This window comes from Neopsephotus bourkii, unplaced genomic scaffold, assembly GCF_033783945.1.
Source record: "Neopsephotus bourkii isolate Nb327-2 ecotype Australia unplaced genomic scaffold, CSIRO-AGI_Nbou_v1 NB_845, whole genome shotgun sequence".
Classification (NCBI taxonomy): domain Eukaryota; kingdom Metazoa; phylum Chordata; class Aves; order Psittaciformes; family Psittacidae; genus Neopsephotus; species Neopsephotus bourkii.
In genome coordinates, this window is record NW_026901341.1 from 432,989 (window position 1) to 455,000 (window position 22,012).

Below are 22,012 nucleotides of genomic sequence, written 5' to 3' on the forward strand. Positions count from 1 at the left end.
CATGGCTTTTGAACACTTCCAGGAATGGTGACTCTCCCACTGCCCTGGACAGCCTGTTCCAATGCCTGACAACCCTCTCTCTGAAGACATTTTTCCTAATATCCCATCAACCTCCACTGGCACAGCGTGCAGCTTGAGGCCGTTACCTCTTGTCCTATTCCTTGTTACTTAGAGAAGGAGACCAGGTCCATGGGGCTTGTTTTCAGCAGCTGCAACTTTGCTACCTATAAATCCATAGTTTGAAGGCCACACCGCATACATGTATTTCCACTCTGTGCTTTGAGATTCTTCTCATCATGTGCTAATGTATGATGTTTTGGATTCTGGTTGTACAAGTTGTTAGATACGAATTTCCTCAGTCTGGTAAGAGCACTGGTTTGCATAATAGATGGTCTTACTACATCTGCAAGGTAATTGCTTCTAGACAGGCTTCCAGGAAGGCCCCAGATTTGATCTATGATGATATGTGCATTGCTAATGTCTGTACTCTAAGGAAGCATGCCTCTGTTACTGATGTACTGCGTGGATGAATGATGGTGTAGGTCCAAAGTTAACCAGGCGTTCTCTTTAAAGGCGACATATGATATTATATCTGTGCAAAGAAGTATTTCCTGCATAATCTTTAGAGACAGCTGTATTACATTTTACGATTTCTCTGGCATTTATGCAGAGTTAAAGAAATACAGTTAGAAGGCTTTACATTTTTCCAGTTCAGTATTCTGATTGCAAGTCCAGCTACTCCTTTCCTAATAAACAGGATCTCAGTAGAGAAACCTTCACTCCTTGACCTTCCCACCTTTGAATGTGCAGTTTCCTTAGATGTCTCCATGAAGCAGCTACACCTGATTAATCAGAGATCTCACATATCCAGTGCCACGTAGAATGGGTGTGTGTATGGGAGCTAGGAAGCAGGTCCTCTGAACTTGCTCCATCTCTTATTTTCTTCCATAGCTCTCAGAAGATGATCTTTCTGTTCTTAATCTCTGTGGAAAAAGAGTCTCACTTTCTCACTTGTGCTGCCATACCTGTCTGAGATGCTTTTTCCCAATCCTGGCCATTGTTTGCACCCTGTCTTCATCTTGTCTAAAGTTTGGTCCTTTCAGCTGTCTCCACAGAGTGTTGGTGGTAGGTTATGAAAAAGTATATAACCTGTACCAAAGTTATTAAAAAAGTATATATGAAAAAATAAGGCAATGCTTGAAGTGGAAATTAACTGTAGAAAAGAAGGGAAAAAAGACAATTACAATGACAAAGTGAACAGTTTCAGAGAAAAAAAGGTTGTTGTTTATAAAAGGCATCCTAAATTAACAGCTGGATTATTTGCTAAGAAAGGATTATTTAGGTTGGAAAAGACCCTTAAGATCTTCGAGTCCAACTGCTAACTAAGCACTGCCAAGTCCACCACTAAACCATGTCCCTGAAGTGTCACATCTACACTTGAGGCCATTACCTCTTGTCCTATCACTTGTTACTCGAGAGAAGAGACTGACCCCCACCTCACTACAACCTCCTTTCAGGCAGTTGTAGAGAGTTACAAGGGCCCCCTGAGCCTTCTCTTCTCTAAACACCCCCAGGTCCCTCAGCTATTCCCCATCACACTTATGCTCCAGACCCTTCACCAGCTTTGTTGCCCTTCTCTGGACCTGCTCCAGCACCTCAATGTCTTTCTGTAGTGAGGGGCCCAGCACTGAACACAGGATTCAAGTGCAGCCTCACCAGTGCCCAGTACAGGGGGATGATCACTGCCCTGGCCCTGCTGCCACACTCTGTGCTGTTTATCTTAAAAAGAGAAGAACAAAGGCATTCTTTACCTCATTAGTGCTGCAGGATGTCCTATACAAGCATAATTATACTTTGCAAAAAGGCTGGGGAGACCACACAGGAAGGGTATTGAAGAGCTGGAAAAGGTACAGGAGGCCCTAAGCATGATAAAAGATCGAAAGTGGTTATTTATGGAAAAAGTACAGGCTGCTGCTTTTTATACTGCCTTCCCCCCCCCCCCTTTTTTTAAAAAGAAGACAAAAACTGGGGCCACTAAGAGATGTGCACAATTCACAAGGATATTGAAAGGTTAATGACGAAACTCATTCAGACCATTGCAAGCTGACTAACAAGCGAGTTGATAATAAACTTGGAGGAAGCAGTTCTAATCCAAAGGTTTATGGTACAGAACAGGGCAGTGCTGTCCACAGTGCGTGGGTCTCCACCATCAGTACCCCATCTTTTGTCTTGCCTCCACAGGCTGAACTGCAATGTGGCTTCTGCATGTCAGGAATGTGACTCCTGTCCTTGACCTCCTCGGCAGATAAATACAACGTGCCCCTTACTGCTGAGTGGTTTGGGAAGAATTTCAGCCAGACCAGAAAGAGGAGATAAAGGAAAGACAGGTGAGGATGGTTTTCATCCACTCTTTGAACCAGCCTGCTTGACTTTGCCTGTAGAACAGGGCAGTGGGGTTAAGAGTGGCAGGGCAGGGAGTAGCTAGTGCCTGTGGGGTTGCATAATGAAGCTGGGGAGCAAAACAGTGGTAACAGGAAGGGGCCACCCAGGGAATGGGCCTTTTGGGTACCCCATCTGGCACAGAGCCTGGAGGCTGAAGCACAGCAGGGTCTCACCATGTACAAGTGCAGGCTCCAGCCACAGCAGGAGAATGGCTGGATAGAGAATTCATAGAGAGAGGTGTTGGTGAGTTAAGCCAGCCCCTGTCTCTGCAGATTATCCTTGGCAGCAGAGCTTGTGTGAGCCTGGCCTCTGGAGGCAGGCTGAGGATGAGGTTTACCAGGGTGGGTGCTTGTACACAGCTCAGTGCCTTGGGCTGAGACCTGGCCTGGGCTAGGAACACTGCATATGTGAGCTGGTCAGTGGGTAAGTACCAGGCTATCTGGCCTGCCTCGGCCCTGCCAGTGCTAGCAAAATGTGAGACCAACAGAGCACATCCTAAAATCCACTTATTTTGCTGGTAAAGCAAGAACAAATTGTGATTTTTTTTTTTTAAGCCTGGTGCTTTAAGTGCAGCTGGGAATATTGCTGAAATTATATGCTTTTGTTACAGGCTATGATAGTAACTGGGCTATCTAATTCTGCAGTGTGGGAATTGCCTTTCCTCAGCTGCAAGTCTCAAAGTCTTTCATTGCACAAATAAACCAGGGTATTCCACCCTTCCCCCCTTCCCTTCTCATCAATATCTAGCAGAGGGAATATTCAGACCATTTTTCCCTCCAAAACAGAACGGTTGTTGGGTGTCATCACGTGAAGAGACAGCTGAGTGGAAAATCAGCAACACACAAACAAAAGAAGGGAGGATTAAAAACCATATTTTGTTGCTGCATACATTTTTATTGTTATGTATGTGTGTGTATGTATTTATTTACTGTTGAGTTGTTAAGAAACAAAAAGAGCAGACAAGTGTGCTGCTGTAGAATGTGGTGAACATTACTGATTAGAGAACTGAATTTTATGGTGTCACACATCAGTCAGTGATGTGTTGGGGACCAGGAGGATGGTACTTTATGCAGATCTACTGAGGTCAGTGCAAATTCTCCACTACCTTCATTAACATGGGATCCAACTTTTGATGTGATTTAGACAATACAAGAAGGTTTAAAATGTAAGCAGGTGAGGGTAGCCTCATTGCCTCAAAAAGCTGAGTGCTCTTGCAAATTTGACAGAATCTAATTAGTTGATCTCCTGAGTGACATTTCTGCAGGCTCATACACAGAAGGGCAGGGAAACTGAGATTTATAACGATAGCTATTTCTAGCAAAGGTCATTTCTTTATTGGTGAACAACATGTCCTTAGTCATGCTGATGACAAGGCACAGAAGGATAAGGGAGAGGCTGTATATCTTTAAAGCTTAACAGGAAATAACATAAATATAGCATAGATCATCTTTCTAGTTGGACCAGGAGGCTTGCAATCTACCACCATCAAGCCAAAGCAGGTGTTAAAATCCAGGAAGAAAATAAATATTGGGATTTCTGGTGAGATCATGAGGGAGGGTGGATATTTCCGTGTCACCATGGAGGGAGGAGGAAGAGGAGCAACAGAGCACGAGTATGTCTTTTTGGATAGTAAGGGTGTCCTGGTGGAACCAGCTGCTTATAAAGAACCGGGTCAGGCTGCTCTGGGGACTCCCTGGTTGGCCCCGCCAACTTCCCAATGTGAGCAGCTCTCAGCATCCTGCTCCATGCCATTTCCAGAATGACACACATGAAAATGTACTCAAATGTACAAATACACTTCCTCACCTGTCCTTCCTTAGGGAATGAAGCAGCAGTTCTGACAGGAATATGGCTTAAGTAGACTGAAACATATGTATCTTTAAATAACAAAACAGTATCTGCGTATTCAGCACATGACTTTTTCCTGCTCACGAGTGAGAAGGTCTCTGACACTATACATAAAATGATGCATAATGTTTTCATAGTCAGGAGAACCCTTGTGGCATCACATGAGAGTTGTTCACCCAGCTATAAAAAAGTGAGTGTTGGGCACTTTGGTGTCACTACCTTTGCTTGTTTCCACCATCAAGCTCATAATGTTGGATGAAGTAAAAAAATGTGACTGTTTCCCTAGATTTTGGCTCAGATCCTGAACCGTGCTGCATAGCTGAGCTATGGTTTCTGCTGGATCACCAGCACATATCAGGCTTATGGCTGGCAGGACCACTTAAAAGATCTTTTCAGTGTGGCAATGAAGTCAATGCAGGAGTTCCATGCTGTGCTCTGAGCAGGGGAAGGGGAATGGGGTTCTTCACCCATACCTTTGCTAATCCCTTTTGCTGATTATTGGTTCCTTTGGGCTGTGAGAAGCCAACAGAATTCACAAGGGCTTTCGAGTTGGTCTGGTCTAGGACCCAGTCCAGTAACCTGAGAATGCTGAGATGGCCTCTAGCTTCTAATCTGCAGCTGCAGATCTTGCCCTTCTTTCCAGAATAATTGCTCACACTCTTTGAAATGTCCTAAAGCTTCCCCAAAATTGTTAGAGCTGAGGATTCCTACTCTTAAAACCTGTAAAATAAATAGACAATCTGTAGAATAACTGCCTGTGTTACAAGTCTCCCCACACAATGAAGGAAGAAGCAGCCTTATGCTGTGTAGTTCTTAGGCCTGGTGCAACTTGAAAGAAAGAAGTGGAAAATGTTAATAAATAATGATGTTTGAAACACAAGTCACTGAACCAACCACCAGACCTTCTGCGTTTATTCCACAGGACAGAAAATGTCTCTCTCATTCGAGGAAAAAAGGTCTTGGCCAAAGATATGTCTTAGGAATTAGCCTGGATGCTGCATGGTATTCAGAAGATAAATCAGAGCAGCTTACAGGTCAACTCCTTTAGTATATATGGAATAGACCTTTTGAAACAAAATCAGTACAACTGACTCTTGGTATTTCCCTGGTATGAGTAACCAAGGAACTCCTCAGGGCCACTGGAATTTTAAATGACTTGTTTGATACACCTTACAGCTGCCAGATTTCCATCTGGTATTTTCCAAGTCAGAACCAAGCATATGTGCGCTCCAGACTGCGCGTTCTGATGTGTTCTGGAAATCCTGGCCTCGTTTCCCACATCCTAAGCAGGTGATCTGCACTTACAAATCCCAGTAATGCCTCCCTCAAGTGTGTTGAAATTACTCTGTGTGTGCAGACCAGCTGCAAAACTGGGACAGAAATCTTAGGCAAATGTGTAAAAATCTTCATATTGTAACTTCAAAAATATGCAAGAAAAGAGAACATTTCCGAGAAAATCGGTGTAAGTACAACTGTCTTTCACATTCCAGTGTAATGCTTTAAGAAGGAAAATCACTGCCTCTTCCAGGACAGCTCCAAATAGGTAGAAAATGCATGCCCTCTGGCAGCTCGGATAAGTAAATCTGTCCTGAGAGAAGGCAAAGGAATGAAGACTAGCACATTATAAGCAAGGGGCTGACCTTTTTAATAGCTCAAATATTCCCCCTCTCCAAAGTCGCTTAGTTCAGCTTAGGCCTGTGGCCATCCACACAGTCGTTTTTTCTCTCCTTTCACTCCAGCCACTGAATGCTGGCAGCCTCTGTGATATGCCAGCACAGAGAGAGGCAGCTTAGGGAAGAGGAGGAAAAGACAGGGATAAAGAGCTTCCCAGGCCATAGATCAGGCTTGGACGCTGTTTGGTTTGTCATGAGAAAGAACAGAGGACTGCAAAGCCCCGGGGCTTCAATTTCACAGCTGCTCTCAGACCTCCACTGCATTAGCTTTCTTATTTCTCCGTGCTTCCACTTGATAGCTGGCTTAGTTTCTTACTTGGCTGGCTGATAGGTTCAGGATTAGCTCCCACACGGTGTTATCCTGACTCCAGAATCCACTTGTTGCCAACAGCGCTGTGGGATCTGACTTAAAGGGAGGCTTTGGAAGGCAAATGGGCAGGAAGCAGCGTGGCATTTCCTCTGAACTGGAATAAACTCCCATTTCACCTTAGATTAAAGCTGGAATCTAACACCGAGGGCTTGTATCTGGCACCACACTGGGAGAAGCGGCAGCCAGGAGAGCAGAGAATTCCCACAGGGATCACCCCTTCACGGCTGCCTTCGACGCTGCAGATACATCTACGTCAAACTGCACCCAACAGCCAAACCCGTGTTTGGGTGAAGCCCACAGGGCACCTAACAGAGGGAAATCAGCAAAGAATCCTCTGCCCGCGTTATCCAATTCCGCCTTTCCATCGCCCCCCGCAAGGACTCCAGAGCACCTCCAGCGCAGGGGTCCGGATCGCTCTGCGCCGACACCTCCTCAGGGACGCCCCGGTGCCGGTACCGTCCCCCGCGGTGATTTTCCCTCCCCTCCCACCGCCTCTGCCCGCCCCCCGCGGCCGCTCCCTCCCGTCAGCCGCCCGCGCTGCCCTGACAGGCGGCGGCCGGGGCTCCCTCCCGGCCTGTTCCCCCGCCACCCTCCGCGCCCTCCTCCCGCATCGCAGCGGCCCTTCCGCCACCCGCAGCCCTCAGACGGCGGCGCCGGGTCCCGACGGCCGCTGCCAGCCGCCGCGGGGCCACGCCCCTCCCCTGACAGCCTGCTCCTGACGCCACGCCCACCCTCGGCTTTGGGAAGCGCCGATGCCAATCACCGGACACTTTCGTGCTGACGGACACCCTCGTCCACCTATCGAATAGCTCCTCCTTTCAAGAAACCCCGCCTCCTACAGGGCTGCCACCAATCACAAAAGCGATGCCGTCAGGGGCGGGAGAAGAGCGTCTGTAAGCTCCGTCTGCTCTCACTACCTCCCTCTCTCCGCTGCGCGAGGACCGCCGCTTTCGCCCGCAGGTGATTGACAGAGGGCGGTAGCCAATAGGCTCTGGTAAGCGAGCGGCGCAGCCAATGGCGTGGAGGGGGCGGGCTGAGCCGGGCGGCGGGGGCGGGGGGAGCGGCGGGCTGGGGTGAGGCGCGGCGCGGCGCCGGCAGGAGGGCGATGGTGGTGGCGTGAGGCGCGGCGGGACCCGCGCAGGCTGCCTAGCCTTCGGGGTGAGGCGAGGAGAGCAGGAGCGGAGCGTGCCCTGTGCTCGCCATGAGGCTGCAGGAGGACGGGGATAGCCGCAGGGCGCTGCCGCCGGCGGGGCTGCCGCAGTAATGGGAAGCGGCAACGCTGACTCTCGCCTGCCGTGTGGTGCCAGCGCTCGCCCGGCGGGGACCGCCCGTGAGGAGCCGGGCAGGTGAGTGCCGCGGCGCTGCCCTGTGTCTCGTCCCCTCCTGCTCCCCGAGCCGTCCCTCTTCCCCCCTCCCTTGCTCCTTGCCGTTGGCGTTTTAGTGTTTTAAACGCTAACGGCTGCGGGGGGCGCTGCCCCACGGGCTGGGCGCTGAGGTGACAGGGGCTGGTGGGGCGGGACGGGGCGCGGGGACGGTCCCCCCTCCCTTAGCGGGACATTCCTGGAGCCAGGTTGCCTCCTTGCCAGCCTTGATGCCATCCTGCCCGGCCTCCTCGCCAGGTGCCGACACCATTTGCTTCCTCACGTTCCCAATGAAGAGGCTTTTTCCTCCACACCCAGCAGAGATGCTGCTTTCCTATGGAGGGAGAAGACCTGTCTGGGTTTCTTCCTTTTTGCCTCCCTGGTGAGGGTTTCTCAGTTCAGGATGGAGAGGCATTTCCATTTCAGTATGATGCAGCGAGGGCTCAAGAGATGTCCCTTCATCTTTCATCCTCCTCCTCACCTTGGCACAGGCATTTAAGTAGTAGCACTCCCATATCAGCTTCTTGGCTGTTCCTTCTCCTTGGAAGGAGAAATGGGTGCAGGAGGTGTGCGTGTGTGTGAGAGGAAACAACTGTTACACCTTTTGTCATCAAGACAAAGAACTTGGTTTCATCTCCCTGTGTCCCTCCCTCTGGGTGCACATTGGCAGCACCTCAGCCACTTCGCATTGCTTCCTGGAGATGCTACATAAGGATTCGGTGTGGCCCTGACCTGCCCTTTTTTTGTTGTTGTTGCCAGTTATGATGGTGCTGATAAAAGGACATGTTGATATGTTTCCAAACAGACTCGTGGTTTGCATTCCTGAAATTGCTGCAGCATTCTTATTTATTTATTTAATTGGAGGGAGGGGGGATGACAGCAGGAAGGGGGTATGTTTTTGTGGTCTATTGTGGTTGCTTGAAAGGTTCAAGATCACGTGCAATTGCAGCACTGTAGTCTGGAGTATATTAACCAATGCTTTATCCCCTCTGCTCTATCTGTCTTCCAGTCCTGCAGTCTTCACATCATCTACTGTGTGAAGAATGATGATTCCATGAGAGAACTTCCTTTCACTTACCTATCTACTCCTATTGCATGCTGCTCCTGTCCAGTGATGAGCCACTCAGCTAGACTGGGATTTACCATGAAGAAGGGAGAGGCAGAATATGAATTGTAGGCATCCCATCAACTTCCTCATGCACTGTTTTTACCGTGTCTGTATATAAATCTGCTGGTATTGAGCACACATATTCTTCAACCTACACTGCTATTAGAGTTGCTACTGTGTGAGAGGACTGGTATTTCTCACCATCATGGCTTCAGTTTGGAAAAGACTGCAGCGTGTTGGGAAGCATGCTTCCAAGTTCCAGTTTGTGGCCTCTTACCAGGAGCTGATGGTCGAGTGCACCAAAAAATGGTAAGAAGCACTCATGTTGCTGCACGAATGAGTGGAGTAAGCTGATGGTGCTGAAATAGGAAGGATGTTGCTCATTTTGTACTGTTTGGTGTGCATGCACTGGTCTTCTCCCTGTGCTTTCTTTCGCCTGAAACAGCAGCGTGGGGTGCTTGTCTTTCTTGATGAGTGCTTGTTTTGCTGTGTATTTATCTTGGACCTGTTGGTTTTGTTCTGTACACTGATTTTTCTAAGCTGGCATTGTTTTTATCATGCAGAGGACAGTGCATTTATTAGCTTGGTATGTGTGACTTGGTGGTATAGTTTTGGTTTTGGGTTTTGGTGGTTTTAGTTTTTGATATTTTTGTTTAATTAAATATTTCCTGTGAGCTGTTCCAGCTTCCAGCTCAATTTTTGGTGCTGAGTGTTACCTCCTGACACTGGTTACCTTACTGATGCATTTGAGATGAGTCCTGAAAGATGGTGGTGTGTTAATCTGGGGTGGATCCCCATTTCAGTTTTGACTTTTGCATCTGCTGATGCTTTGTTTTTCCTTCTTTTCCTTGTTCCTTTCCACGTTTTAATGGGAAGAGGCAAGAGACAGATCCTTGGGAATTCTTTTAAGGTATTTTAGACAATAATTTTGTGCAGTGGTGGTCCAGTTGGATGGCTTTGGAGCTGACTAGACAGCAGTTAACAGTTAATGGTATGGGTCTGGCGCGTCTTCCTTCCTGTGTGGAATGAGCTTAAATAAATCTGCTAGGGAAGACTAGAAGCAGCTTTTAAATAGTCAGGTAAAGATGTCCATTATACAAATACTTAAGTGCTGTTTTATACGTTTGGAATATTGACGTTACTGACATAATTCCTCACATTAGTGAGAGTCTGTAGTGTCAGGGGATGAAGAAAGTACTTTCCAGACCTCATGGACCGAGATGTTCATTCAGATTGCCTTGTAATAAACTGCAGCCTCCTTTCTAATACTTGGCCTTTCTTCTTGTTGGCAAGTTTGGCACTTGCATTGACTGCTTGCACTGGTTATGAGTAATTTAAATTCTGTGTCTTGGAGTTGGAAATCTCTGTCAAATATGCTGTAAGGCTGCTTGTTGTTCTGTCTTAAAGGAACCCTTTCAGGTTAATTTTTCTGTACCAAGTTATCTTCCTGCCTAAAATGTTTGGAAAGGTTAGTAAGAAGAGAATTATTTTGGAAATTGAACTTGGAGTCACAGAATAAACTACAAATAAAACGGTTTTTAACAGTTGAAAGAGGCTGTCATGATCATCTCATGCGATCTGCTCCCTATTTCAGGCCAAAGAGTTCTCCACAGATTTATCAGGTTCAATTTAGCAGTTGTGTTTATTACTTTTAATGCTTTGTTTGCATAAAGTAGCCTGTTTTGGCTTTCATTTTCACTTTGATTCACTCCTTGCATGAGAATTTGCAGAATGCTTCAGAACTGAAGTATGAATGCTGCAGGGAAATGTTCAAATTGGATCTGCAGCTGACTTTTACTTGATTTAAGAAGAATTCACACACAAAAGTTCTCTTGTGAACAATCTTGTTATTTTAGAAACAATTAGCTTATTGTTTAATCATAAACTAGAGTGCCCACCTAGCAAAATGCCTGTGTGTGAAGTAGTGAAACAGCCTTTCAAAATCAGATATGCAGCTGAGTTTTTTAAAATAAGTTGTCTTTCTGAACCTTCATTTTGTGTTCTTGAACTTAAATAAAGGCAAGATCAGTGCTTGTGTTGGTTATGGAGCAACAGTATAGTGGTGAAATGTGAATGAATTCTAGGAAAAATAACAATAGGAAAAAACATCACTCACGCAGTCATTTGATTGTAGCTTTTCTATTCTGCTTCCTCTTGTTTGGAGAACTTCAACAAAAGTGCTCTTTAAGCATGCATTCTAAAATACAATATTTCTGCCATAAGCTAAATTCCTCTATGGAACAAAAGGGTAAGTCTATAAATATTTGGGGAATCTTCAACTCAATCTTTCTTTAACTTTGGCGAAGATACAGTTTTGCACGTCCTGACAAAATAATTTCTTCCTCTGTTTCTAAAGCTTGACTCTTGAGTTTGGCCCATGTGAGAAAAGGAAGAAATGAACTCCATATGCTGTTCCTGCTGAAAGCACTCAATATATATTAAGTGTCAGCGCTGTAGTCTGTAGCTTGTTTGATTGAAATGTAGTAAGCAGTAAGTTATTTTAATGTACTGGCATTTTAACAATGCAGTGTTTCTGGAGGAACAGAATGCTCCATTCATATTTTAAAATAAATGACAATGCAGTCATAAGCACACTTGAACTGAGATGTGTCTGTGAGCAGGGATTGTGTATGACCAAAGCAGGTTGGATGCCTGCCTGTGAGCTGCTATCTTCTGTTGGGTTTGTTTGTCTAACTCTTCAGAAAATGACTTGTGTTTTAGAGTATTTTTGTAAGTGATTGCATGAGGTTTGTGATCTTTGGTGTATTTCTGGTTGGCGTTAATACTTTTTATCTCCTCTGGACATGTATTGATTTGAATAGCTTAGTGTTCAAAATAGCTTCTGCTCTTTTTTTTTTCTTTTCTTTTTTTTTTGGAGTTACGTTGGCTGTGTGGGAAGTCTCTACCAATCTGGTGTTGCTGCTTCAGTGTTTAAAAGGATTATCTCTAGGTACAGAAGCATTTGTCCAGCAAAAAAATCCCACTCCCTTTCCTTGCTTTTTCTGCTCTCTGTAATTTCTGATTCATGTTCCTGCTGATGATTAAAGGCAGCCGCTCTCAGATGATCGCTTTTGGTTGGTGCTGTATTTGAGGGGTGACAGGTTGTGATGGAATCTCCAGTGTTGTCCACTGTTTCATTAGAAAAACTTTATTTTCAGGTGATTAACAGGACTGAGTCCCTTCTGTGGCATTCTGGCTGCTCCTGCTGACCCAGACCTCATTACTGTATGAAGATAGGCTGAGAAAGTTGGGGCTGTTCAGCCTGGAGAAGAGAAGGCTGCGTGGAGACCTCATAGCAGCCTTCCAGTATCTGAAGGGGGCCTACAAGGATGCTGGGGAGGGACACTTCATCAGGGACTGTTGTGATAGGACAACAGATAATGGGCTAAAACTTAAACAGGGGAAGTTTAGATTGGATATAAGGAAGACGTTTTTACTGTAAGGGTGGTGAGGCACTGGAATGGGTTGCCCAAGGAAGCTGTGAATGCTCCATCCCTGGTGGTGTTCAGTCCAGCTTGGACAGAGCCTTGGGTGACATGGTTTAGTGTGAGGTGTCCCTGCCCACGGCAGGGGGGTTGGAACTTGATGATCTTAAGGTCCTTTCCAACCCTAACTATTCTGTGATTCTATGATTGTGAATGCTCAGTACCTTTGAAAAATTGAGCACTTTGTTTATTTAGAGCCTTTCATTAAAAATAAAAAAATAAATGCGGTCTTGGTCTTTATGGATTAACGACTCCTGCTACTGTGAAAATGTCATGCTTTCATTAATCATATAAGCACTTGTTGTTTTTTTTTTTTTTTGCAAAGTTAGTGCTGGAATGTGTCATCCTCCACTTACCCTTGGAATAAGCTGGAACAGCCCAGGATTTTCCACCACCCTCACCAGTGAGCTGCAGTCCTGGCCTGGAAGGACTGTGCATGGCAGAAGAGAGTTAATTTAGTTACTGTCCTAAGTGCAGAACCACTGAATAAAACCAGAAATTGGCCTCATGTGTTTTGCTTAGGCTTCTACAATAAAAGTTGTATTTGCTGCTTTGTGCTGTCAGGTTAGGCTGTTGCTGTGTCGGATAGGAGCGTGCTGGGCATTGCTGGCATGTGTTGACACTGTGACTTACACAGGGGATCCAGTTCAGTTGCCTGAACACTGGTGTCTAGCACTGTTTGAGATGCCTTTGGGTTTCCTGCCAGTGCAAGCTGCCAGTTTGGAGAAGCCCGGGTCTCCTGTTGATCCTGTGTCAAGCCTGCCAGGCTGGCATGCATCTCTTGTGTACCCTGGGGCTTCTCAGCTGCTGGAGGCCCCTTCAGGCAACTGAGTCAAGGCTTGTCTGAGACACAGGCTTAGCAGAGGAGCATCACAGGATGAAAATACTCCTTTGGACCAAAGTTCAGTTCCAGCATTCTGACCCGAAGCTGTGATAGCTGTTTTACAGAGTTGCTGAAGATCTAATGCTGAACATGTGGAGCTCTATAGGATGGCTTTTATTGTTTCCTTATTTTTGTGTGGTATCTCATGAGTCAAGGACTCAGTAGAGACTTCAAGTATAATATTCACTGCTTTTCACAGAAAATGGCCGAACTTACTGAGCTGAGGATGTCAAGTTATTAATATGTCATTGTCCATTGGTCGCTTTTATGAACAAGAAAGCAGCTCACCTGAACATTGGTGCTAACTGCTTAAAATGCTGGAGAAGAGTAAGCATAAGGAGGCTTCTCTACAGGATTTTCCATTCAGGGGTGTTTTAGACATAAAGAAATAGGTTATTTTATTGTGGGTTTTTTTTTTTGTTTGTTTTTTTTTCCCCAGTGTTTGTAATATCTGTCATCTCCTACATGACCTGCTTTGCTTTTAAATCCTGCCTAAAAATACATCAAGCCATGATGTTCTAAGAGGGTTAAACTTGTATGCTGCCTCAACTGAAGACACGCTTCATTTCCATGAGGCAGGTTGCCTCATTTTGCGTCAAATTAGGTATGGTCTGAGGTAGGGTCTGTATTTTCAAGTATCTGTCTTTCTCTTTTGGAAATGAAGTAATGCTTAATCTTTTTTTTTTTTTTTTTTTTGCCTCCCAAAAGGCTTTAGCCATCTGTTTTTCTCTTTTATTGTAGCTTCATAGCTGGATGCTGCAGGAATTTTAAGATTTGGCATGCATTGTGCATGGGAGAGACGAGCTTTTTGAGATTCCACGGTTCACACCAGTCTGCTCGCCTTCTGCTCTCTGCTTTCTAACAAACTCTTCAGTGCTGAAGGCCACGGAGAGAACTGGAGTTAACTGCTTGCTGTAGAAATCCTTGGGGGATGCCCATACGGGGTCAGGCTGCCACATTGCTCAGTTAATTTCCTTGCTTTGCATGGTTGTTAAGAGGGGTTTTGTGAGCACCTAAGTGCCTTTAATTATTAAGGATGATCGCATTCAAACTTGTGAAAGAAAGAGATACAGTTACAGGTCAATTCAGAGCCTCTTTGAGTTGGCTTTGCTGTGAACCAGGCTTTTTGTCATGGGCTTGCTCTTCTGAGTTTTTCCATCAGCCTTGCATTTGCATGTTGGGTGCACCGTAACAAGTGTAGCTTGCGCAAGGAAAGGCTCGTGCAAATTGTCCTGGGTTTTTTCATCTTATTTTCTTCTTTTCAATTGAATTACACCCTGTCCTTGCAACTCTTCATTCACATCTCCAATTCCACACCAAATAATCCCCATCTGCAAATACACTTCAGCGTTTTCTTCTCCATTCATTTCCAGGTTTGACTGAGGACTTTTTGAAGGCTTAGACTGTGTGCCAAACTTACTCTTTCCAAATAATCACCACCAGCTGCCTTAAGGGTTGCCCTTGTTCCTTTCTTTCTGCAGTCAATTAAAACACACTTACTGTCCACACACAAAAGCAGTTCTCCTCTGCCACCTTGCAACTCTCTTTTCTTTGTGTCCAAAAGAAAATACTTGGTTTCAGAATGTAGATCTGCTTCTTTGGGCTCTGTGCCTGAGTTGTGTCAGGAGGTTGTCTACCAATCCTGACTCCTTCACACCAGCTGCTTTCCCTCCCTACCTTACCAGGCTAGCCTCCTGGCCCCTTTTCATAGCCTTATGTCTGTTCCATGGACCACAGGTTAGAATTTCTCATCAAAATTGTTGGTTGCATATTGTTCAGTGAAGGGATTTCAATAGGAGAGGTATGGGTGTATGTGAAATCTTTCTTGCTGCTGACCTGTTCAGATTGTCAGTGCTACATACTTATACCCATTTGTGATTTGCAGCACCTCTTTGAGAGTATTTGAAACTCTGGATCCGGTTCCTAAAGACCTCATTGGTAGAAGCAGGCACAAAGCTTAGCATCTGTAAGGTAGAAAGATTTGGGTTTGTAATAAATACTTATAAATCTTATTTGTCTTTGAGAGACAGAATGCTTTCCAGAAATTCTTTAACATAGTTTACTGCCCTAGCAGTAATAAAAGTAATTGCCTACATCAGAAAAGATAAGGTTATATCCAAGTGTAGACAAATCTATCCTAATGGTGTATTGTTCATTCAGTTAAAGGGGTGAGGATGTCTCCTTGAGTAAACAAAATACACTAACTTACATTCTAACCAGCTTTATTTTTTTGTGAGAGAAACTGTGTGTGAGCGTAACTTCCTCACAGAGCTTTACAAATAAATAAACCCTGGCTCTGTTCCTGCAGGCGTTGTGGTGCACGCATACAGTAAAGTACATGTGGACTGTTCCTTTGAACCCAGTGGGCTTGAGCTGCAATAAAGAATTGTTTTGCAGGGTTGGATCCCAGTGAATACGCTTTTCAGCTCTTTATTTTATGAGGTTAAATAAAATGAAATATTATGACATTGTGTAGGCCTCATCCGAGCTGAGTCTTCAGTCTCTTAGACTGCTCAGGCTGCATAGTGCCAGTCTGTTGCTTCAATTAGTTTTTAATTGGTTGGAGAGAGCTGAAGTCCCTTTCACAGTTGAGTGTGAATAAGGAGAGGAGGAGGAGGCTGATAAGGTTGACTAAATCTGAGGAAACTCTTATAAAACAAACCCCTCCTTCAGGGTAGTAAAAGCATTCTGCTTGGGTGGCTTTCTGAGACTACGGGGGTGCGGGGTTGTTTGTTTGCTTCTAAAAGCTTTCCCGGTTTACTCTGAGGGGAGTGTGTGAAGTGTGTTTTTGTTTCCATTGCCCCTTTCTCTCCTTTTCCTCCTTGGAGTAGAAGCTGGCCTTGGCAGGCTGTTTGCTACCTTGCTGTGGGACACTCCTGAGCTGCCCTCTGCACCAAGTCTGTTTTGCATGTCCCAGAATGGACTCTGAAACACAGGAACTGTGCAGCTGAACTGTTCCTTATTTTAAGATATGCGTGCAGCAGTAGGGTAAATAAAGCCGCCTTTGTTTTCTTCCTCTTGCTTTCTGTATTTGAAAAAAAATGTATTTCTGCAGCATATAGTTTATGTCAGAGCCTCTCAGCTGGAAAAGATACATGTTTTGGCATTTGAGGTACAGAGTAGTTGTGGCTTTTGGCACCTGGAAAGGCGTTGCAGGGACTTGGGAACTGTGGGTTAAGCATGAGCTAAAATTAGCAGAACCATAACTAACATTGCTGTTGTCTAAGGCTCTGACTCATGAGGTTTCCTAGATTCAAGAGTGGAGCTGAGATGTCACAGTCCCTTAGCAGCATTCATCTTCTGCTTTCCTCTGCCCTGAAGCAGAGGCAGAATGAGAGTAAGGCTGCCTGGTGTGTTAGTGTTAACTGCCATCAACTTCAGTTCAGATTTGTAAGGTGAGCGTGAACTGCAGCAGTTTGAGGAGCATTTGCGTTTCCCTTATGCTGCCCTGATAGGAGCTGGGAGGAAAACCTGCCAGAGGGGTGAGATGAGCCACAGCTGCCGGCAAGAGCATCTTCAGCTAAATCACCCAGCTCCTGAGTCAGTGCCCTGTGCTGTCACTGTAGGGCTTCCAAATGCACAAGTTTTTGAGATGAATCAGAAGTGCAGGCCCTTCTGAGCTATAATTTCCAGCTGTCTGCAAACCTGTAAAGATGAGCAGTGCAGAAGTAATTCTTGCTTGGCTGTTGAGGTTTTCTTTGTAGTAGAGAGTCCTTATTGGGGGTTCTTTTTCATTTTTATTATTATTTAAAGAGACTTTCTTGAGGATTACTCCAAAGCTATGGCCAGGCTCTGCAGCTGCTTAACTGTCTGCAGCTGCTGAACTGCCATCTCTGTGGCTCTGTGTATTTATTTTAGCACAGACTGGTTTCAGGTTTTATTTCATGTACACACTCAGTCTCTTGCAGTCCTACTGTGGGTTTTGTTTTGGGTGAGCTGCTGTAACAGGGCCTAACAGCATGCTAACAGATCTAATCTTTCTTTTCTAATAGATCTCTTTTCAAAAATGACTTTAGTGCTGATCAAACATCACAAGAGCAAATTAATTTCTAATTCTAGTCACAACTGCATTAAAACAATCAAGGACATTTTAAGACTCTATCATATCACATCAGTTTTGAGTCTCATATTAACAAGGCCCATGTTGCTAGCTCTCATTTCCTTGGTATCATCTTCACAAGCACCTGTAATGACCAGTCACCCTCCTCTTTCTTTACCCAGTAAGTAGTGTTTTCTTCCTTGCTGCTTGCTATCTGATGGGTCAGAGCTGTTAGGCTGCTGAATGAGTGACTGGCTGTAGTGATCAGAGATGTGGGTTTTGATGGGTGTGCAGCTTTGCTGGGAGCATTTATTCATCTCCACCTGTTGGGACAAGCCCCATCACCTTTTGTGTAGGCCAGGCAGACCAAAGACATTTCCTAAGTCAGCTCTGTGTTTTCCATTACATATGTTGCTGCTTGATGTCCTGAGATGATAGCTGTCTTGAGCTTTCTTTAGGCCTAAGACTAATGCAGTGATGTCTGTGCTCTTAAAGCCAGTGTCATAAACTGACTGTCCCCTCCCAGCTGTGCTTGGGAAGAGTGTTTGCATAGCCAGTACTGTTAATATCAAAAGCCATATTAAATGAAGTAATTGGAGAATCTGGACTATTGAATACAGTTGGCAGCACATTGTACACTGCCACTCAGCATGCACTGTGAACTTCCTTGACTTTCAGTGACTGCTCATTAAGTAAACTCCCAATCCTTTTGTTTATGGCAGTACATAGCAGGAGATTTTTAAAGAGCAGAAAAGAGCTGTCAAAACAGCTTAATTCTCTTTTCCAGCAAAGATCTAGCCTGTAAGTTTCCAAACCAACCTGTTGCTGATTTATCTGTGGTTTATTAGCAGAGGACTTAACCTTGACAGCACCTGACATGATTATAGCTCTGGAGTCACAGCTCTGGCCATGTGGCAGGTACGTGAGTCTGCCTGGCTGTTCTTAACTACTTGGCTGTATTTTTCCTCTAGTTGTACCTACCATCTCTTGGAAAACTGATCGATTGCGTAGTTTGTCTCTTCCCATAGGTAAAATGAGCAATAGTTGTATAAAGCCCTGAAAAATTTCAAGAGAACAAGATTTTTTAAACTCCATTTTCTCTTGAAGTACAGATCTTAACTGGATAGAGTACTTGGAATAAGTGTCTCTTAAGTTGAGCTAGTGAATATTCATAAAGCTTCCCCTTGCATTCCTTTGTCTTGAACATGTGAGAAAACTTTAAGAATGGGAAAGTCCTGACCCGTTTTCCACCACTTCCTCTCATACAACAGAAAGCAGAAGAATCTAGCAGCATTATTTGGTTTTCAGGCATATTTGGGATGATTCCTGTTTTCTGTCAACACTTTCTGAGAGATCTTTTTTTAAAATACAGTGGTGTTTTTATCCCATTTTGAGGGGGATTTGTGCATGTAGAAAAGGGAATTTGGGGTTGTTTGCTTTGGTTTTGGTTTTCTGTTTTCTTGCTAAAATTGTTTACTTTCTCTGTAGATGGCTGCTCTGAGCTCTGCTGTCTCTATACCCTTTCAGAATACCTAGTCAATCTTTGAAACAGTAAAGGAATTGTTTTCTTTCCCATGGATTCTTCTTTTCATATAGAAAATGGGATTTGAGCTTGTTTTCATTTTAAACTGAAAGATGACCAAGAGTTATCTGAACACCTTGAATTCTTATAGTGGTTGGTGTAATCATGGGATTTTTTGACAGAGGTTTGAGTGTGTGTGTGATCATCCATACTGCTATAATTGTAAACATCTAGTGCTTGAGACATGGTGCTTCCTTTAGTCCATGGCTGTCAGACCGTCCAGTGAAAGTGGGGGGGAAGGCAATTATTCTTTCCTGCCCCTAGGAAAGGCAACTTTCTTTTCCCTGTCTTCAGAAGCTACCTATTTTCTGGGGTAAGTCCTATGCCAGCTGAAAGCTGGCAGCTGTGCAACAGGGCAGTGCCAGAACATGGTAATACTTGGTAAAGGATGGTGTGAGGGGACTGTCTGTGACGTGTCATCTGCTACCTGTGGGGCTGTGGCAGACTACTATGCCCCTCTGCCTTGCCAAAGCTTGTTGCACCTCTATACCAACACTGAAGTCACTGTTCTAGAGAGCTGGACAGCCCTTTTCTCTGGGCATATGAAACTTGTGGTTGATGGGGCTGTGCTGTCGGGAGTTAACTTGCTGTGTTGTTTCTGAACCTTGGGCTTTTCCCTTATTTTTAGCTTTGCCTCATAGGGAAAGAGTTCTTGTGTGATGTTTCAGTGAACAATTTCAACCAAAGCTTATGGGGATGGAAACCTCCAGCTCTTATTCCCAAGGGTTTTGTGACAATGGGCCTCTGGATAGAAGAGGAATCTTGCTCAGACCCCATGACTGCAGGTGAAAATCCAGTATCTCTACCCTTTATTAGACACTAGAGAATCTGCAAGGGCGAAAGCTGTTGGCAGCCCATCCTCTTTCCCTCTGGTTGGAAATACGGGTTAGTTGCAGTTTGTGCTTACACTCAGCCCTTTGTGCCAGTGTATTTTTGGAGCAGGAGCTGCAAGATACATTTCTCCATTTCTCAGTTCCCCATCTGCTACTGTAGCTGTCTCCTTCTCTAGCTGCCTTAGGAGAAGCTGCATTGCAGGGGACAATGGCAGCAAAACCAGGAGTGTTACCTGTGCTTTCAGTTTGTGAGTTACCTGGTCCTGAAGCTTGGTGTTCATTTTACCCATCCTCACTAACTTCAGTACTGCTGGCAGTGTGGCTAATGTGATTTAGTACCACTGCAGGTGACAGCACAGTCCCTTGTCTCCTTTTCTATTTCTGAACTAGGAAACAGGAATATGGAATTTGTTTGCCTGTAGATTCAGTCTTGTTGTCTGGAGTGAACCCTAATAAAGTATTTACAATGCAGAGTCTGCTTCCTCCTAGAGGGGAAAAAAATGCTGACTTCAGTAAATAAATTTATTTCAGCCAATTTTTATTCTGAGGGAAGTAGTATATGTATTGCAGGGGGAGAAATACTTCCTCTTTTAGCAGCAGCTGTTAAAAGCAGGGTGCTTGCTCGCCTTGCAATTAAGGATGAAGTCAGCAAACTGTAATTTTAAAAAAGAAAACAATCTTGAGCTACTATTGACTATAAGAAGACTGCAGTTTACCCTCACTTGTTTGTGTCCACCTCGCTGTGAGAACTGTCAGTATCTCTTACGATTGACAAAACCCCATTAAGGCCCAGAGAAGCAGAAACCTCCTCCCTTACTAGCCTCCCAGAGTGGGTTTCCTGCCCTCATCTTCGTTCTGTGTTGTGCATAGGTGGGCTTGGAGGAGACTCCATGAGATTTGCCTCTGGTCTTCTTCTACAGGGTTAGTTTGTTCTTTGCAGGCTTTAAAAATGGTCACCCTTGCACTTTTTATGTGCAATATTTGCTTGTTGCATTTTAGCATTGCACAGGAATGGGGTGGAATGGACTGTGAGATGAGCTGATGTGGGACAGGGGCTGTGGGGAGAGCGTGAGGTTATCCTTCCTGTTTGAGTGTCTCCTGGTCTACCTGTACAGGGTGTACAAGGCAGATCCTGCTGTCTTTGGAAATACAAAACCAGTGACCTAAATATGAACAACCCATGTGGAAAGTAAAAATAATTGTTGCAGAGAACAGTCATGAAGCCTTCCTGTATTTCTGCTGATGTAATCTCTTTGGTTAGCATGGGTTTTAGAGCTGGGGTCTTAACTTCTTCTTACACTGAACATCCCTTGCAGCAAAGGAGAAGTTAAAAGCAGTAGGGAGATATTTCTGCAAGCTGGTAACACATGATAGAGAAGCCTGTGCACCTGTGCTCAGTATGTACAAATACATAGTGCAAGATGCAACATGTCCCAAGGTTTACATCAAAGGTCCAAGGCTCCTTCTACCTCTGGACAGAGTGCCCTTTGAATAGGGGAAAACAGGATCTTGGGCCCAGGTTCATGCAATAAAATACGTACATCACTTGGAGAAGGTCTTCGTAAGAAGGTCTTAGTGACATAGTTTAGTGGTGGACTTGGCAGTTGTGGGGTGAAGGTTGGACTTGATTATCTTAAAGGTCTGTTCTAACCTAGTTGACTCTATGATTGTATCTATACATAGTAAAAGCAATGTGAACCATATTAAGAGGAGGGAAAGCCTGGATGCTGATTATGAATAGGAGAAAGTGGCTGTTGTTAGTAAGGGACAAATCTTGTCTACCCGTGGTTACTCTGGGTGACTCTGTGGAGCGTGTGAGCTGAGGAGGGCCAGAAGTCTCACTTTTCTTACAACCTTGAGCCATCAAACTACGTAGCTTTGAAACAGTGCAGTATTTCATGTTACTGAGAACCTCAACATTGTAGTAAACCCCAGGCCTTTATTCTTCTATTGAATACATTTCCTTTCAGCTGTAATCAGATTTTTGTTTCATTCAGACAGATGTTTGCTGACCCAGGCCATGTAGAATTCTTGTGACACAATATGCTCACTTTAAAATGGGAACTTTCTGTGTCACATTGAGCTTTCAGACTTGACTTTGCTGAACAAGCGATATGCACATGTATATATTTGAACCTCATCTATATGCAGCAGCCCCACTGTTTTACTGTGCCTTTACAGTCCAAGTCACACAGCACTTATTCTTCCCTTATAGGCAGCAATGCAGAAGTACATTCTCTAGAGACGTTTTCTTGGGAATAGCTTCACACACAGTATAAACACTTCTGTAGCAAAATAAAATGCATATGTATTTTTAAATATACCAGAACAATTATTCCAGTTTGGAGTACCTTCTCAAACTGAAGTAGTCTTGTTGTCACAAAAACT

The 22,012-nt window shown here is 44.7% G+C and overlaps 1 protein-coding gene across 9 annotated transcripts in view; it reads left to right on the plus strand.

Annotated features, from left to right (window-relative positions):
* Positions 1-7,402: 7,402 nt before the first annotated feature.
* The window catches only part of EHBP1 (EH domain binding protein 1), a 224,639-nt gene continuing 210,029 nt past the window's right edge, over positions 7,403-22,012 (plus strand). For 5 of the 9 annotated variants that reach the window (XM_061356178.1, XM_061356179.1, XM_061356182.1 and 2 more), the window contains exons 1-2: positions 7,404-7,679; positions 8,704-9,111. In XM_061356178.1, coding sequence (XP_061212162.1) covers positions 9,008-9,111 — 104 coding nt within the window. In that variant the 5' untranslated portion in view covers positions 7,404-7,679; positions 8,704-9,007. Of the gene's footprint in view, positions 7,680-8,703; positions 9,112-22,012 lie in introns of all 9 variants that reach the window. The other 4 variants (XM_061356181.1, XM_061356183.1, XM_061356184.1 and 1 more) reach the window with 2 other exon arrangements.